This window comes from Coregonus lavaretus (assembly GCF_964263955.1).
Source record: "Coregonus lavaretus genome assembly, chromosome: 30".
Lineage (NCBI taxonomy): Eukaryota > Metazoa > Chordata > Actinopteri > Salmoniformes > Salmonidae > Coregonus > Coregonus lavaretus.
Window position 1 is genome coordinate 35,559,583 of NC_140017.1, and position 16,649 is coordinate 35,576,231.

Below are 16,649 nucleotides of genomic sequence, written 5' to 3' on the forward strand. Positions count from 1 at the left end.
GTGTCGAGGCAAAGATCGGGGGAAGAGTACCCAAAACATTTCTGCAGCACTGAAGGTCCCCAAGAACACAGTGGCCTCCATCAGTCTTAAATGGAAGAAGTTTGGAACCACCAAGACTCTTCCTAGAGCTGGCCCCCCAGCCAAACTGAGCAATCGGGTGAGAAGGGCCTTGGTCAGGGTGACCAAGAACCGGATAGGCACTCTGACAGAGCTTCAGAGTTCCTCTGTGCAGATGGGAGAACCTTCCAGAAGGACAACCATCTCTGCAGCACTCCACCAATCAGGCCTTTATGGTAGAGTGGCCAGACAGAAGCCAATCCTCAGTAAAAGGCACATGACAGCCCGCTTGGAGTTTGCCAAAAGGCACCTAAAGGACTCTCAGACAATGAGAAACAAGATTCTCTGGTCTAATGAAACCAAGATTGAACTCTTTGGGAAAAACGCAAATGGGGGATGCCTACCACTTTAAAAATGCAAAATACTTTTTTTTGTGAAACAAACAAGAAATAAGACAAAAAAACAGAAAACTTGAGCATGCATAACTATTCATCCCCCCCAAAGTCAATACTTTGTAGAGCCACCTTTTGCAGCAATTACAGCTGCAAGTCTCTTGGGGTATGTCGCTATGAGCTTGGCACATCTAGCCACTGGGATTTTTGCCCATTCTTCAAGGCAAAACTGCTCCAGCTCCTTCAAGTTGGATGGGTTCCGCTGGTGTACAGCAATCTTTAAGTCATACCACAGATTCTCAATTGGATTGTGGTCTGGGCTTTGACTAGGCCATTCCAAGACATTTAAATGTTTTCCCTTAAACCACTCAAGTTTTGCTTTAGCAGTATGCTTAGGGTCATTGTCCTGCTGGAAGGTAAACCTCCGTCCCAGTCTCAAATCTCTGGAAGACTGAAACAGGTTTTCTTCAAGAATTTCCCTGTATGTAGCGCCATCCATTATTCCTTCAATTCTGACCAGTTTCCCAGTCCCTGCCAATGAAAAACATCCCCACATCATAATGCTGCCACCACCATGCTTCACTGTGGATGGTGTGAGAAAAAACTAAACAATTTAATCTATTTTAGAATAAGGCTGTAACGTAACAAAATGTGGAAAAAGTGAAGAGGTCTGAATACATCCCGAATGCACTGTAGGTGCGCTTCATTGCGAGGCATAGGAAAACCTCCCTGGTCTTTGTGGTTGAATCTGTGGTTGAAATTCACTGCTCGACTGAGGGACCTTACAGATAGTTGTATGTTTGGGGCACAGAGATGAGGTAGTCAATGCAAATAGATTAGCCCTCTGTAGTGCCTTGCGGTCGGAGGCCGAGCAGTTGCCATACCAGGCGGTGATGCAACCAGTCAGGATGCTCTCGATGGTGCAGCTGTAGAATTCTTTGAGGATCTGAGGACCCATGCCAAATCTTTTCAGTCTCCTGAGGGGGAATAGGCTTTGTCATGCCCTCTTCACAACTATCTTGGTGTATTTGGACCATGATAGTTTGTTGGTGATGTGGACACCAAGGAACTTGAAGCTCTCAACCTGTTCCACTACAGCCCCGTCGATGAGAATGGGGGCGTGCTCAGTCCTCTTTTTTTTCCCTGTAGTCCACAATCATCTCCTTTGTCTTGAGCACGTTGAGGGAGAGGTTGTTTTGTGTGTAGGCCAGTGACAAACAATCTAAATGTTATCAATTTTAAATTCAGGCTGTAACAATTTTGGGGGGTTAAAGTCAAGTGGTGTGAATACTTTCTGAAGGCACTGTATGCGTTTCTACTGTAAAAATAGATGCTAGCCTACAGTCAGTTGGAACTAGGTCAAACAAGGGTGTATATCTGAATAACTTGAGGTTCTGTGTGACTCAACGGTAGGCACCTCGGAGCCGCTTCATGCACTATCTCTGCTAGCTCTAATTTAATGTGACTGACGGAATAATGTTACCGTCGGGGGTGTGTGTGTATGTGTGTGAGAGCGTGAGTGAGTGACTCTGACTGACATTAACATTATTTTGAATGTGTTTTTTCTTTCTATGGTATTTAGGTGCATTGTGATAACTGGCTGTCTCTTGTGCAACATCTCTAGGAAAGGCATACCTTGGGAATTACAACCGTAAATCTGACTGTAGAAAACCCTGTTTTTACTGCCTGTTGATCTGGAGGGAGATGGGGTAGTAGACACATGGAATATTCAGTCTGGCCAAGAGGGGTTTTATGGGTAACTCACACACACCACAATCTAAATAATGGCTTTAAAATTGAAGTTGGGTTTTTGGTAATGTCAACTGAAGGGATGAGTCTTCATATTGTAGGATGTGTTCCCTTTGAGTAGTAAGCAGCATTGTTGTCTTCCTCACGTAACATTTAATTATAATCTTCAATAAACCTAATCATCTTTAATATCACTGTTTGAGGTATTACACAATCGACCAATCCTCTGAGCACACGCACACACACGCACGCACGCACGCACACACACACACACACACACACACACATGCACGTTCAAGACTTTCCCTTGCTTTTTAATCTTTAGAGAATTATGGTTAAATTGTTGCTGCAGGTTTATTAAATATCCTTCTGACAGTGTTATTGATGTATTGTTTTATGTAGCGAGATAAGCGGGGAGAGAGGAGAGACGACGAGAGACCGTAATCTATTAGGGTCAGGGCACACTGCTTTGGAAAGAAAACATTTTTAAGAATCTGACCGCTGTGTATGTGTACGTGTGTGTTGCATCCTCTGGTTGTCTATCTCTCTGTGTGTCTGTCCGTCCATCTGTCAGTATGTCGGTCTGTCTGTCGGTTTGTCTGTTTGGCATGTGCATGTCTATGTATACTGAACAAGAATATAAACGCAACATGCAACAATTTTAACGATTTTACTGAGTTACAGTTCATAGAAGGACATCAGTCAATTGAAATAAATTCATTAGGCCCTAATCTATGGATTTCACATGACTGGGCAGGGGCACAGCCATAGGTGGGCCTGGGAGGGCCAGAGGAGCCAGGCCCAGCCAATCAGAATGAGTTTTTCCCCACAAAAGGGCTTTATTACAGACAGATATACTCCTCAGTTTAATCAGCTGTCCAGGTGGCTGGTCTCAGACGATCCCGCAGTTGAAGAAGCCGCATGTGGAGGTCCTGGGCTGGCACGGTTACACGTGGTCTGTGGTTGTGAGGCCAGTTGGACGTACTGCCAAATTCTCTAAAATGACATTGGAGGCGGCTTATGGTAGAGAAATTAACATTCAATTATCTGGCAACAGCTCTGGTGGACATTTCTGCAGTCAGCATGCCAATTGCACACTCCCTCAAAACTTGAGACATCTGTGGCATTGTGTTGTGTGACAAAACTGCACATTTTAGAGTGGCCTTTCATTGTCCCCAGCACAATGTGCTCCTGTGTAATGATCATGCTGTTTAATCAGCTTCTTGATATGCCACACCTGTCAGGTGGATGGATTATCTTGGCAAAGGAGAAATGCTCACTAACAGGGATGTAAACAAATTTGGGCACCAAATTTGGGATCAATAAGGGGGTGACACTCTAGATCCAAACTGTTATAGACCTATATCCATCCTGCCCTGCCTTTCGAAAGTAGTTGAAAGCCAAGTTAACAAACAGATCACCGACCATTTCGAATCCCACCGTACCTTCTCCGCTATGCAATCCGGTTTCCGAGCTGGTCATGGGTGCACCTCAGCCACGCTCAAGGTCCTAAACGATATTATAAACGCGATCGATAAAAGACAGTACTGCGCAGCCGTCTTCATCGACATGGCCAAGGCTTTCGACTCTGTCAACCACCGCAGACTAAATAGCCTTGGTTTCTCTGACTGCCTCGCCTGGTTCACCAACTACTTCTCAGATAGAGTTCAATGTGTCAAATCGGAGGGCCTGTTGTCTGGACCTCTGGCCGTCTCTATGGGGGTGCCACAGGGTTCAATTCTCGGGCCGACTCTATTCTCTGTGTATATCAATGATGTCGCTCTTGCTGCTGGTGACGCTCGGATCCACCTCTATGCGGACGACACCATTTTGTATACATCTGGCCCTTCATTGGACACTGTGTTAACAAACCTCCAAACGAGCTTCAACGCCATACAACACTCCTTCCGTAGCCTCCAACTGCTCTTAAACACTAGTAAAACTAAATGCATGCTCTTCAACCGAACGCTGCTTGCACCCGCCCACCCGACTAGAATCACTACTCTCAGCGGGTCTGACCTAGAGTATGTGGACAACTACAAATACCTAGGTGTCTGGTTAGACTGTAAACTCTCCTTCCAGACTCACATTAAGCATCTCTAATCAAAAGTTAGATCTAGAATCGGCTTCCTATTTCGCAACAAAGCCTCCTTCACTCATGCTGCCAAACATGCCCTCGTAAAACTGACTATCCTACCGATCCTTGATTTCGGCGATGTCATTTACAAAATAGCCTCCAACACTCTACTCAGCAAATTGGATGTAGTCTATCACAGTGCCATCCGTTTTGTCACCAAAGCCCCATATACTACCCACCATTGTGACCTGTACGCTCTTGTTGGCTGGCCCTCACTACATATTCGTCGCCAAACCCACTGGCTCCAGGTCATCTATAAATCACTGCTAGGCAAATCCCTGTCTTATCTTAGCTCACTGGTCACCATAGCAACACCCAGCCGTAGTCTGCGCTCCAGCAGGTATATCTCACTGGTCATCCCCAAAGCCAACATCTCCTTTGGCCGCCATTCCTTCCAGTTCTCTGCTGCAAATGACTGGAACGAACTGCAAAAATCTCTGAAGCTGGAGACTCTTATCTCCCTCACTAACTTTAAGCGTCAGTTGTCAGAGCAGCTTACCGATCACTGCACCTGTACACAGCCTTTCTGAAATTAGCCCACCCAGCTACCTCATCCCCATATTGTTATTTATTTTGCTAATTTGCACCCCAGTATCTCTATTTGCACATCATCTTTTGCACATCTATCATTCCAGTGTTAATACGAAATTGTAACTATTTTGCACTATGGCCTATTTATTGCCTTACCTCCATAACTTACTACATTCGCACACACTGTATATATATTTTCTGTTGTATTTTTGACTTTATGTTTTGTTTACCCCATATGTAACTCTGTGTTGTTTTTATCGCACTGCTTTGCTTTATCTTGGCCAGGTTGCAGTTGTAAATGAGAACTTGTTCTCAACTGGCTTCTTACCTGGTTAAATGAAGGTGAAATAAAAATAAATAAAATAAATTGTGCGTTTGGAAGATTTATGGGATCTTTTATTTAATCTCATAAAACATCGGACCAACCCTTTACATGTTGCGTTTGTATTTTTGTTCACTAAATATGCAGTGTGTATGTTTATCCAGGGCACTATCCTGGTAGTGTGTTTTCTTCAGTTTGTGTGTCTCGGGCCTCAGGCTGGGGGGATAGTCTGGCACATGGGCAGAGAAGAGGTCAAGGTCACCGAAGCGATTAGTGTTCGACATGAATTCCGCCCTGTCACCCGCTGCGGCTCGGCAATTTTAATTACGCTAATACCGTCAGTTACCGTTATCATGTGTTTATTATGGGGACAGAGAGTCAGATCTTATAGGAGAGGAGGCTGTGTGAACCAAACACACCCGTTGATTTTAGTGGTGTACTATTGTTGACATATACCATAGTCTAGTCTACTAGAACCAAGTCTACCTTAAATTATTGTTTTATCACAATGACCTTGAGTAAAGTAAGAAGTAAATTATTTACAACGGTCAGTATTCAGTTGATTATGGCAAATTGGTCTAGGATACAAACACACTGAATGTGTTCTGCTGGTATATTTTGTGTTTCATGAAAAACAAGAAAAAGGATCAAATCACATGCAACCGCTAGACCTATTTGATTTGTAGGTTATGGTCTTGGTTTCTCCTGCAGTTGCTTGTAGTTTTGACTCTAGTGTCTCCTCCGTCTGTATCTGCGCCATACAGCAGCCTAGCCCTAAACTAAAGTCTGTCTCTCACAGGGATGGTAAGGGGGGGGGGTTTAGTCTGATATGATATCTGATTGGCTGTGGCGGATGGAGGTAGAATAGTGATGCTGAAGAGCTCGAGCGGAGTGGACAGATAGAACTCCACCAGGCAGCGGCTCGAGCTGATGTTTGACTGCAAGCTGACTCCGCGAGCATCTCTCCGTATCTCCCGATCCTCCTCGGGCCCGCACCTGGACACACCGTTTCCCGCCCTCTAGAGAGGAGAGGAATACAGCCAACTGCAGGGATGAGAGGATGAAGGAATGAAAGCATGAATAGTCCACTCAGAGAGAGAGTCAGAAAACAGTGAAGCCGCAGAGGATGTGATAGTGGAGAGGTGCGCAGCAGGCAAAATACTTCCAACTCGGATTTCAAAGGGAAAACCAAAAGGACAACCGTTAAAACCATTAGACATGAGATTCAGCTGGTGAATATAGTCCCTCTCTCTGGCCATCGCGAGAGCATCTTGGTTTGGGGAATACATTTTTTCTCTAAATGCTCGTGTGCGGTTAGTGTAGCTCTCGCTCTTGACCGGCGCGCGCGCCTCCCCATCATTACCACGCGAGTGAATCTGATGAGTCCCCGTGGCCGTGTGTTGTTTCGCCGCCGCACGCGTACGCGCCTGGACTTTTCGCGCTTAGCAGCAGCAGCATGTCCTCGCGCAAGATCTCTTCGGAGTCGTTCAGCTCGATGGGATCGGAGTGCCTGGAGAGCCCCGGAGATGATGGCGATTCCTGCCCCTTTTCACGCATCTGGAACGGCAAGAGCCCCGTGGAGAAGCTCGCGTGCCCGTTCGAGGACGCACCGGGACCCAAACGGGCGAACAGACGGAAGCGCGTGAACCTGGACTCGCTCGGGGAGAGTTTGAGGAGATTAACGTCGCCCACGGTAGGATACAGTAACAAAAACCCCAGATAGAGAGATTCTCTCCGGTATTTCTCTCTCCCCTCTGCATGCATCACCTGAGTGGTTACAAAAGGACCAGCACCCTAGAGATGACTGTTAGAATACCAATTGAGAGCGAGAGAGAGAGAGAGAAGATTGGGTAGTAGATTAGGCCTATTCTATATCACTCCTTGCTGGGCGATGAGGTTATTCTGGGTGAGTTTTGGTGAGACTATCTGTTTACCTAGTGTAGTGTAGATGGTTCCCTTTCACCTCCTCTCCTCCACCTGCACTGATGTGAAAGAAGTGGACAGGTGAAATAAAATAGCTGGCCTCCACCTTACAGCATCATTAACCTGTGTTTTCAGAACAGTGTAGGTTAAGGAATAGAAACTAGGACATAAGCTAGATATTAGAGATGCATTTGATGATGATGATTATGATTATGATGATAAAGATACCCTGGTCTTTATACAAGGCTGTTTTCAATTTCCTTGGTCTAAGGGAAGTGTTTAGCTTGCGACTCCCTGGCCAAAAGCAGAGACGCCCCCCACACCCTGGCCAAAAGCAGAGACGCCTCCCACTCCCTGACCAAAAGCAGAGACGCCACCCACACCCTGGCCAAAAGCAGAGACGCCCCCCACACCCTGGCCAAAAGCAGAGACGCCACCCACACCCTGGCCAAAAGCAGAGACGCCTCCCACTCCCTGACCAAAAGCAGAGACGCCTCCCACTCCCTGACCAAAACTAAAAAGTAACAGAACAGAGCATGTACTTGGTGTTCACTTCAAATCAAATTTTATTGGCCACATGCGCCGAATACAACAGGTGCAGACATTACAGTGAAATGCTTACTTACAGCCCTTAACCAACAGTGCATTTATTTCTAATAAAAAAGTAGAACGGTCCTGATACTGTCAACCAGGCCAGCCACAGTGACCCTGACCACAGGACACACACACACACACAACACCCTGTCGCCACACATTGCACACACATAAACATAAACACAAACATAAACATATCCAGGGAGGTGGTAGTTAGTGGAGAGACCCATAACTGTTCTACAGTAGTGTAGTTCATGAACTTCAAAGGCTGTGTGTGTACTGTGGGACATGTAGCTGTGCCATAGTTTGCACTACATTCCCTAATTAAAGCAGTACACAGACACACTCACATACAAACATACTGCCTTAGAGGAGAGAGAAAGAGGAGGAGAGAGGAGAACTGCTTGAGGAGAGAGAAAGAGGCGAGAGGAGAACTGCTTGAGGAGAGAGAAAGAGGAGGAGAGAGGAGAACTGCTTGAGGAGAGAGAAAGAGGAGGAGAGAGGAGAACTGCTTGAGGAGAGAGAAAGAGGAGGAGAGAGGAGAACTGCTTGAGGAGAGAGAACTGCTTGAGGAGAGAGAAAGAGGAGAGAGGAGAACTGCTTGAGGAGAGAGAAAGAGGAGAGAGGAGAACTGCTTGAGGAGAGAGAAAGAGGAGGAGAGAGGAGAACTGCTTGAGGAGAGAGAAAGAGGCGAGAGGAGAACTGCTTGAGGAGAGAGAAAGAGGAGAGAGGAGAACTGCTTGAGGAGAGAGAAAGAGGAGAGAGGAGAACTGCTTGCGGAGAGAGAAAGAGGAGAGAGGAGAACTGCTTGAGGAGAGAGAAAGAGGAGAGAGGAGAACTGCTTGAGGAGAGAGAAAGAGGAGTGAGGAGAACTGCTTGAGAGAGAAAGGGGAGGAGAGAGGAGAACTGCTTGAGGAGAGAAAGAGAAGGAGAGTGGAGAACTGCTTGAGGAGAGAGAAAGATGAGGAGAGAGGAGAACTGCTTGAAGAGAGAGAAAGAGGAGAGAGGAGAACTGCTTGAGGAGAGAGGATGAGGAGAGAGGAGAACTGCTTGAGGAGAGAGAAAGAGGAGAGAGGAGAACTGCTTGAGGAGAGAGAAAGAGGAGAGAGAGGAGAACTGCTTGAGGAGAGAGAAAGAGGAGAGAGAGGAGAACTGCTTGAGAGAGGAAAGGAGGGCAGAGGAAGGATACAGATGATGGAGGGATGGGAGAGAGGAAAGAAGAGAGAGAGATGCAGAAAGAGTAAAAATAAATGCACTAATTAATTGACTCATTTGTTCATTTTGTGTGTGTGTATGTGTGTGTTTGTATGGATCAGCCAGCTGATCCACTGTGTGTTAACAAGCCAACCCACCTTTCATAGCTTATGTGTGTGTGTGTTTGTATGGATTCATGTACAAGTCTTTGTGATGTGAACATTTCCTTGTCTGTGTCAGTGAAATTTGAGAAAAGATGTGTGCTTGTCATTGTGTTTACTGGTTTGCTGATGGTAATGTGTGGAGAGAGTGAGTGTGTGTGTCGATGATGTACATGCATGTTCTGTGAATGAATGGCTAAGACAAGGACACTCTCATAGGACACACACACACTATGCCTGTATGTATAACGTTAGATGAGCCAGATCCTGATCCCCTGTACACCAGGCCGTAGGGTGACCCCAGACTGACACAGTGTTCTTTTAGCGTTGCTGCAGGATTCTATTAATGTTCATCATATTTAAACCTCTCTCTCACACACACAAACACACGCACATGTACGCGGGCACACACACACACACTGTCTCAGTCAGAGCCCACTGCAGAGGAATTTAAGATGTAAAACTGGATTTTGAATATTTAGAGCTTTCTGTATTTTTGTTGTTGTTGTCATTGTTGATAGGAAATGATTGTTTTTTGTCTATATAAGGTCCCACAGTTGACAGTGCATGTCAGAGCAAAAACCAAGCCATGAGGTCGAAGGAAATATCCATAGAGCTCCGAGACAGGATTGTGTCGAGGCACAGTTCTGGGGAAGGGAACCAAAATATTTCTGCAGCATTGAAGGTCCCCAAGAACACAGTGGCCTCATTCTTAAATGGAAGAAGTTTGGAATCACCAAGACTCTTCCTAGAGCCGGCCACCTTGCCAAACTGAGCAATTGGGGGAGAAGGGCCTTTGTCAGGGAGGTGACCGATAACATGCTATTTAGCAGACGCTTTTATCCAAAGCGACTTACAGTCATGCGTGCATACATTTTTTGTGTATGGGTGGTCCTGGGGATCGAACCCACTACCCTGGCGTTACAAGCGCCGTGCTCTACCAGTTGAGCTACAGAGAACCACAAGAACCAAGAACCCGATGGTTCACTTTCCAACAGGACAACGACCCTAAGAACACAGCCAAGACAACGCAGGAGTGGCTTCTGAACCAGTCTCTGAATGTCCTTGAGTGGCCCAGCCAGAGCCCGGACTTTAATCCATTCTAACATATCTGGAGAGACCTGAAAATAGTTGTGCAGCGACGCTCCCCATCCAACCTGACAGAGCTTGAGAGGATCTGCAGAGAAGAATGGGAGAAACTCCCCAAATACAGGTGTGCCAAGCTTGTAGCGTCATATCCAAGAAGACTCGAGGCTGTTGTCGCTGCCAAAGGTACTTCAACAAAGTACTGAGTAAAGGGTCTGAATACTTATGTAAATGTAATATATACACTACCGGTCAAAAGTTTGGACACACCTACTCATTCAAGGGTTTTTCTTTATTTTTACTATTTTCTACATTGTAGAATAATAGTGAAGACATCAAAACTATGAAATAACGCATATGGAATCATGTAGTAACCAAAAAAAGTGTTAAACAAATCAAAATACATTTTATATCTGAGATTCTTCAAATAGCCACCCTTTGCCTTGATGACAGCTTTGCACACTCTTGGCATTCTCTCAACCAGCTTCATGAGGTAGTCACCGGAATGCATTTCAATTAACAGGTGTGCCTTCTTAAACGTTAATTTGTGGAATTTATTTCCTTTTTAATGTGTTTGAGCCAATCAGTTGTGTTGTGACAAGGTAGGGGGGGTATACAGAAGATAGCCCTATTTGGTAAAAGACCAAGTCTGTATTATGGCAAGAACAGCTCTAATAAGCAAAGAGAAACGACAGTCCATCATTACTTTAAGACATGAAAGTCAGTCAATCCGGAAAAATTCAAGAAAGTTTCTTCAAGTGCAGTCGCAAAAACCATCAAGCCCTATGATGAAACTGGCTCTCATGAGGACCACCTCAGGAATGGAAGACCCAGTTACCTCTGCTGCAGAGGATAAGTTCATTAGAGTTACCAGCCTCAGAAATTGCAGCCCAAATAAATGCTTCACAGAGTTCAAGTAAGAGACACATCTCAACAGGGGCGGCAGGTAGCTTAGTGGTTAAGAGCGTTGTGCCAGTAACCGAAAGGTCGCTGGTTCTAATCCCCGAGCCAACTAGGTGAAAAATCTGTCGATGTGCCCTTGAGCAAGGCACTTAACTCTAATTGCTCTGGATAAGAGCGTTTGCTAAATGACGTAACATCAACTGTTCAGAGGAGACTGTGTGAATCAGGCCTTCATGGTCGAATTGCTGCAAAAAAATCACTACTAAAGGATACCAACAAGAAGAAGAGACTTGCTTGGGCCAAGAAACACGAGCATTAGACCGGTGGAAATGTGTCCTTTGGTCTGGAGTCCAAATTGGATATTTTTGGTTCCAACCGACCATGTCTTTGTGAGACACGGTGTGTGTGAACGGATGATCTCTGCATGTGTATTTCCCACCGTAAAGCATGGAGGAGGAGGTGTTATGGTGTAGGGGTGCTTTGCTGGTGACACTGTCTGTGATTTATTTAGAATTCAAGGCACACTTAACCAGCATGGCTATCACTGCATTCTGCAGCGATACGCCATCCCATCTGGTTTGGGCTTAGTGGGACTATACTTTGTTTTCCAACAGGACAATGACCCAACACACCTCCAGGCTGTGTAAGGGCTATTTTACCAAGAAGGAGAGTGATGGAGTGCTGCATCAGATGACCTGGCCTCCACAATCCCCCGACCTCAACCAAATTGAGATGGTTTGGGATGAGTCAGACCGCAGAGTGAAGGAAAAGCATCCAACAAGTGCTCAGCATATGTGGGAACTCCATCAAGACTGTTGGAAAAGCATTCCAGGTGAAGCTGGTTGAGAGAATGCCAAGAGTGTGCAAAGCTGTCATCAAGGCAAAGGGTGGCTATTTACTCAAATATAAAATATATTTTGATTTGTTTAACACTTTTTTGGTTACTACATGATTCCATATGTGTTATTTCATAGTTCTGATGTCTTCACTATTATTCTACAATGTAGGAAATAGTAAAAATAAAGAAAAACCCTTGAATGAGTGGGTGTTCTAAAACTTTTGACCGGTAGCGTATATTCTTTTAATCCAGTCAGATAAACACTCCAAGCAGCCTACCCGACCGCTCGGAGGCGTCCGCATGGTCCTAAAGCACACAGTTTTCTCGTTTTGTATCACATTCCAATGATAAAACGGGGGGGACAAAAATGCAATTTCAGACCAGGAAAACAGTGTTCTTAAATTTGTCCTATCCCACACATGTACTAGGGTGTATTAATATGCATGTGTGAATTGGAAATGTGTTTTTGCATATCCAAACTCTCCCTGAGACACCCTCGGACCCTGGAGCAATTAGGGTAAGTGCCTTGCTCAAGGGCACATAGACAAACTTTTCACCTTGTCTCCTCGGGGATTCGAACCAGCGACCTTTAGGTTTCTGGCCCAGTAACATTTGTTTTTCCATCTTCTTTCAGACACAGATGGTTCAACAGTCTTTACAGAGAACCTTAGAGTTCTACAGACAGAAAGAGATCAGGTAAGGACTGCTGTGTTGCGTGCGTGTGTATGTGTGTGTGTGTATGTGTGTGTGTGTGTGTGTATGCATGTGTCTGCGCCCTTGAGAATGGTGTAGTAGAGGTACATATAGGTCTTTGGTAAGAGTGAATAAGGAGACTGTGAGTAATGGTTTCTAGTAACATACTGAGGTCACATAAGAGCAAGGCCACTCTCCTTTACAGTTGAAGTCAGAAGTTTACATGCACCTTAGCCAAATACATTTAAACTCAGTTTTTCACAATTCCTGACATTTAATCCTAGTAAAAATTCACTGTCATAGGTCAGTTAGGATCACCACTTTATTTTAAGAATGTGAAATGTCAGAATAATAGTAGAGAGAATGATTTATTTCAGCTTTTATTTATTTCATCACATTCCCAGTGGGTCAGAAGTTTACATAGACTCAATTAGTGTTTGGTAGCATTGCCTTTAAATTGTTTAACTTGGGTCAAACGTTTCGGGTAGCCTTCCACAAGCTTCCCACAATAAGTTGGGTGAATTTTGGCCCATTCCTCCTGACAGAGCTGGTGCAACTGAGTCAGGTTTGTAGGCTCCTTGCTCGCACACGCTTTTTCAGTTCTGCCCACAAATTTTCTATAGGATTGAGGTCAGGGCTTTGTGATGGCCACTCCAATACCTTGACTTTGTTGTCCTTAAGCCATTTTGCCACAACTTTGGAAGTATGCATTGTCCATTTGGAAGACCCAATTGCGACCAAGCTTTAACTTCCTGACTGATGTCTTGAGATGTTGCTTCAATATATCCACATCATTTTCCTTCCTCATGATGCCATCTATTTTGTGAATTGCACCAGTCCCTCCTGCAGCAAAGCACCCCCACAGCATGATGTTGCCACCCCCGTGCGTCACGGTTTGGATGGTGTTCTTTGGCTTGCAAGCATCCCTCTTTTTCCTCCAAACATAACGATGATCATTATGGCCAAACAGTTCTATTTTTGTTTCATCAGACCAGAGGACATTTCTCCAAAAAGTACAATCTTTGTCCCCATGTGCAGTTGCAAACCGTAGTCTGGCTTTTCTATGGTGGTTTTGGAGCAGTGGCTTCTTGCTTGCTGAGCGGCCTTTCAGGTTATGTCGATATAGGACTCGTTTTACTGTGGATATAGATACTTTTGTACCTGTTTCCTCCAGCATCTTCACAAGGTCCTTTGCTGTTGTTCTGGGATTGATTCGCACCAAAGTACGTTCATCTCTAGGAGACAGAACGCGTCTCCATCCTGAGTGGTATGACGGCTGTGTGGTCCCATGGTGTTTATACTTGCGTACTATTGTTTGTACAGATGAACGCGTTACCTTCAGGCATTTGGAAATTGCTCCCAAGTATGAACCAGACTTGTGGAGGTCTACAATTTTTTTTCTGAGATCTTGGCTGATTTCTTTAGATTTTCCCATGATGTCAAGCAAAGAGGCACTGAGTTTGAAGGTAGGCCTTGAAATACATCCACAGGTACACCTCCAATTGACTCAAATGATGTCAATTAGCCTATCAGAAGCTTCTAAAGCCATGACATCATTTTCTGGAATTTTCCAAGCTGTTTAAAGGCACAGTCAACTTAGTGTATGTAAACTTCTGACCCACTGGAATTGTGATACAGTGAATTATAAGTGAAATAATCTGTCTGTAAAAAATTGTTGGGAAAATTACTTGTGTCATGCACAAAGTAGATGTCCTAACCGACTTGCCAAAACTATAGTTTGTTAACAAGACATTTGTGGAGTGGATGAAAAACGAGTTTTAATGACTCCAACTTAAGTGTATGTAAACTTCTGACTTCAACTGTAACTGTTAAAAATGTTAAAACCATGTAACTAATTCATCCGTTACATAACGTGTGTTTGTATTTTGTGTGAACATTGCTCTAGTTAAGTATTACTGTCTGTTGTGTGTTGGTGTGAGTTTCTGTTCAATGCTCTGTGTTTGTGTGTGTGTGGGTGTGCGTTGGTGTGTGTGTGGACGTGCTTAACTATAGAATAGTCAAATAAAATGTTTGACCAACTGGGGACATTTTGTTGGTCCCCACAAGGTCAAATGCTATTTTACGGTTAGAATTAGGTTAGGGTTAGGAGGGATAGTTTTAGGGTTAGGAGCTAGGGTTAGGTTTAGGGTTAGGTTTAAGGTTAGGGTAAGGGTTAGGGTTAGGTTTAGAGTTAGGGGTTAGGGAAAATAAGATTTTGAATGGGACTAAATTGTGTGTCCCCACAAGGTTAGTTATACAAGACTGTGTGTGTGTATGTGTGTTTAGGTGCTCTCCAGCCTGTTACATCATCTCTCTGTCTCCATTCCGTGTGTGTGTGTGTGTGTGTGTGTGTGTGTGTGTGTTTGTGTGCGTGTGCGTGTGCGTGCGTCAAAGATGCAGAGAGGATGGGAAGGAGGAAAAGACAATGTGTCCCTTTGTGGATAATTCTGGTTCTGGAGAAGAGGCGGACATCTCAGGAATACTACAGTACATGGCTACTCTACAGGGTCAGTATCACTCTACCGTGTGTGTGTGTAAGTGTGTGTGTGTGTAAGTGTGTGTGAGTAAGTGTGTGTGTGTAAGTGTGTGTGTGTAAGTGTGTGTGTGTAAGTGTGTGTGTGTAAGTGTGTGTGTGTGTAAGTGTGTGTGAGTAAGTGTGTGTGTGTGTAAGTGTGTGTGAGTAAGTGTGTGTGTGTGTAAGTGTGTGTGAGTAAGTGTGTGTGTGTGTAAGTGTGTGTGAGTAAGTGTGTGTGTGTGCGTGCTTTGAAATACTTTATATGCTCTCTGCTTAGTCTCTGTGTCACATTTAAAGGAGTTTGATTAATGCTGTCTGCTAACTATGCTTTTTGATGTATTGGTGTCTTGAATAACGGTTTGATTTATGTCCAAAAGTGTGTGTGTTTGTGGAATGGGTGTGTGATTTATAGTGCTTACTTGCTGCTTACACTAGAATGATTCTTCAGCTGTACTTTGCAACTAAAAGCAACCTCTCCACACGCATGCACACTAGCTCCTCTGGAACCCTGCAGCAACCTTCTAATGAGGAGAGACATCTCGGTGGAGCTCTGACAAACACACACTTCTTCACCTCTTTCTGCTGTTCTCTTTCTCTCCTCCTTCCTCTCCCTTTCCTGGCTCTCCTACCTCTCATCCTCCTTTTTCCCTCCCTCCCAACCCTCCCTCCCTCCCTCCTCTCCCCTAATCGCTCTTTCTCCTCCTGCCTCCATTCTTCTGTCTTGTGCTGCGGTACTGATGGTCATTAGGTTACAGCACAACCTGTTTCTCAGTGTTCTACTTCTCTGTCTCTCTATGTCCCTCTCTCCATCTCTCTCTACCTTCCTCCGTCCAGCTCTCTCTACCGCTCTCCTTCTACCCCCCTCCCTCCAGCTCTCTCTACCTCACTCTCCCTACCTTCCTCCCTCCATCTCTCTCTACCTCCCTCCCTCCACCTCTCTCTACCTCCCTCCATCTCTCTACCTCCCTCCCTCCCTCCACCTTCCTCTACCTCCCTCCCTCCACCTCTCTCTACCTCCCTCCATCTCTCTCTACCTACCTACCTCCCTCCCTCCCTCCCTCCCTCCTCCCTCCCTCCCTCCCTCCCTCCCTCCCTACATTTATCTCTACCTCCCTACATTTCCCTCTACCACCCTCCCTCCATCTCTCTCTCTCTCTCTCTCTCTCTCTCTACCTCCCTCCCTCCACCTCTCTCTACCTCCCTCCCTCCATCTCTCTCTCTATACCTCCCTCCCTCCATCTCTCTCTACTTCCCTCCCTCCCTTCATCTCTCCCTCCCTCCCTCTGCCTTCCCCTCCCTCCCCCTCCCTCCCTGCCTCCCTTCCTCCCTCCCACCATCTCTCTCTACCTTCCTCCCTCCATCTCTCTCTACCACCCTCCCTTCATCTCTCTCTACTTCCCTCCCTCCCTTCATCTCTCTCTCCCTCCCTCCCTCCCTCCCTCCCTCCCTCCCTCCCTCCCTCCCTCCCTCCCTCCCTCCCACCAACTCTCTCTCTACCTTCCTCCCTCCATCTCCCTCTACCACCCTCCCTCCCTCCCTCCCTCCATCTCTCTC

At 45.5% G+C, this 16,649-nt stretch overlaps 1 protein-coding gene across 1 annotated transcript in view; it reads left to right on the forward strand.

Moving 5' to 3' along the window:
* Positions 1–6,644: 6,644 nt before the first annotated feature.
* The window catches only part of LOC311106241 (guanylate cyclase soluble subunit alpha-2-like), a gene marked incomplete at its 5' end in the record, with an annotated part of 24,419 nt that continues 14,414 nt past the window's right edge, over positions 6,645–16,649 (forward strand). The window contains 3 exons of the mRNA XM_084148537.1: positions 6,645–6,881; positions 12,522–12,583; positions 14,975–15,104. Coding sequence (XP_084004663.1) covers positions 6,645–6,881; positions 12,522–12,583; positions 14,975–15,104 — 429 coding nt within the window. The remainder of the gene's footprint in view (positions 6,882–12,521; positions 12,584–14,974; positions 15,105–16,649) is intronic.